We start from the raw sequence: 2,500 nt of genomic DNA, 5'->3' as shown, positions 1-2,500 counted from the left end.
AGGTTAATAATGGAATATTGGCAATAAAGGCATTGGTGATATTACGATATTACTTCCTCATTCTTTACATTTCCCAACTCTTGTGTTTCCTCCTTCTTCTTTTGTTTTAAACCTTCTTCGTCTTTTTCTTTTTCTTTCATACCTTTCTTTCTTTCGCCTCTTCTCTTCCTTTACATTTTTTTGTTTCTTCTTTTTTTTCTTTTCTTTAGTGTTACTTGCTTCACTTGTGGTTCTTGCGTCCTTTCCTCTCCCTTATCCTGTTCTTATATATTTTTTTCTCTCACTCTACCGTCTTCTCTTTCCGTCTCTCACCTCCTCCTTTTACTAACTCTTATTGCTTATTATATTTCATTTTCCTTGTTTTTCCTCTTACTGTTTCTCCTCTTGGTTTTCCTCTTCTTCCAGCTGTTATTTACACGACCTTTTGGTATTTTCAAAGTCACTATTTGTTCATTTGTAGCAACGTGAAATAAGTAAACAGGGAAACAGAGCGCCGGGGAAGCAGCGGAACATGCTATTTAGACTGACACACAGGCAGAGAGAAAGACAAACACGCACACGCACACGCACACGCACGCGCACACGCACGCGCACGCGCATCCACCCAACCCACTCACACTCAACCGCCTGTCTACCCAAAAGGTAAACCCTCCGCCCACTCATCCCACCCCACCCACCCACCCAAAAGCGAAACCCATCCTAACCCACATACTCATCCCACCTTAACCCACCTACCCAACCCACCCACCCAAGAACTAAACCCACCCACCCAACCCATCCGCCCAAGAGCTAAACCCACCCACCCAAGAACTAAACCCACCCACCCACCCAGCCCACCCGCCCAAGAGCTAAACCCACCCACCCAGCCCACCCACCCAAGAGCTAAACCCACCCACCCACCCAGCCCACCCGCCCAAGAGCTAAACCCCCCGCCCAGCCTAACCTCCGCCCCTCTCGCCCTCAGACGCTGAACCTCGGCTACAACCACATCAAGGAGCTGGACACCGGCCTCCTCACCGCCCTCAAGGATCTGCAGGTCCTCCACATCGAGGGCAACAGCTTCCTCTCCGTTCCCTCGGCCGCGCTCAAGGGCCTCGACAACCTGAAGGTGCTCACCCTCGAGGAGAATGATATCGGTAAGGTCGGCCTCGAGAAACTGGGGGAAGGTTGGGGCTGATGTGTTGTTGTTCTTGTTGGTGTTATTTTTATTATTATTATTATCATCATCATCATCATCATCATCATCATCATCATCATCATCATCATCATCATCATCATCATCATCATCATCATCATCATCATCATCATCATCATCATCATCATCAATCATCATCATCATCATCATTACCATTATTATCACCTTCATTTTTATTATCTTCATCATTACCTTTATCAATATTATTGTTGTTTTTATGATAATTATTTAAATTATAACGATAATAGTGATAATGCTGACAACAACAACGACAACAGCATCAATATAAGTACCACTATTTTTTTTATTATAATCATTATTGCTATAATTACTATGGAATGTCGCTAAATATATTTAATTCCTTATTTTACATACGTTTTATTATCATAATTGTTATCATTACATCGCCATCATATCATCATCATCAGTAGGTTATCATCATATTAAGGTGTTTTTTTGCAAGGATGAAAATTATTTACAATTCCATATGGGGTCTTAATGCATTTTTACAAATATCCATTACCGTAAAAAGACAGAATTAATGAAAATATTAGCGACGAATGTACCATCAAAGCCATTGGTTAATGTAATTTGAATTTTGAAATGCATCGTATGTTAGAACTGAAAGACTAAGTAATGAAAGAGTGAGTTTCTCCCATGCTGTAAATTTCGTTGTTATTATTATTAGTGTTATTAACCCATTTCATCATCATTATCATTATCGGTATCCTAGTTTTCCTGTTATTCTTTTTCTTTCTCTTTCTCTTATTTCATCTTCCTCCTCCTCTTCTTCCTCATAATCTTCATCATCATTGTCCTACTCTTCCTCCTCCTCCTCCTCTTCCACCACCACCCCCACCCTTACCCCCACTCTCTCCCTCCCCCCTTCCCCTCCGCCTCCCCCTCCTCCTCCTCCTCCTCCTCCTCCTCTTCCACCACCACCCCCGCCACCTCCTCCTCCTCCTCCTCCTCCTCCTCCTCCTCCTCCTCCTCCTCCTCCTCCTCTTCCACCACCACCACCACTAAATAATCATTTCTCCCTTACAATAACCCCCCCCTTTTTCTCCCCCCCCCCCCAGACAACATCAGGAAGTCCTCCTTCGCCGCCACGCCCGGCCTGGTCTTCCTCAACGCCTCCCACAACAGGATAGTCAACCTCGAGGAAAACGCTTTCCAGGAGTTGGCAGAGCTGGTCACCCTCGACCTCTCGTTCAACAGGTGAGAGCAGGAGGGAGAGCGAGGCCTTGCTGGAGGGATTATATAGAGGCGTTTTTATCCGTAATTTTAAGAATGGCTTTGTAATTG

At 44.4% G+C, this 2,500-nt stretch overlaps 1 protein-coding gene across 1 annotated transcript in view; it reads left to right on the top strand.

Annotated features, from left to right (window-relative positions):
- LOC119590049 (protein artichoke-like) overlaps nucleotides 1-2,500 on the top strand; it is a 142,371-nt gene that overhangs the window by 130,275 nt on the left and 9,596 nt on the right. Inside the window, 2 exon segments of the mRNA XM_037938785.1 lie at nucleotides 965-1,136; nucleotides 2,275-2,413. Of these exon segments, the coding sequence (XP_037794713.1) occupies nucleotides 965-1,136; nucleotides 2,275-2,413 (311 nt within the window).

This window comes from Penaeus monodon, chromosome 26, assembly GCF_015228065.2.
Source record: "Penaeus monodon isolate SGIC_2016 chromosome 26, NSTDA_Pmon_1, whole genome shotgun sequence".
NCBI classification, from domain to species: domain Eukaryota; kingdom Metazoa; phylum Arthropoda; class Malacostraca; order Decapoda; family Penaeidae; genus Penaeus; species Penaeus monodon.
Note: the sequence above shows the minus strand (reverse complement) of the source record. Positions and strands in the feature narration are given on the sequence as shown.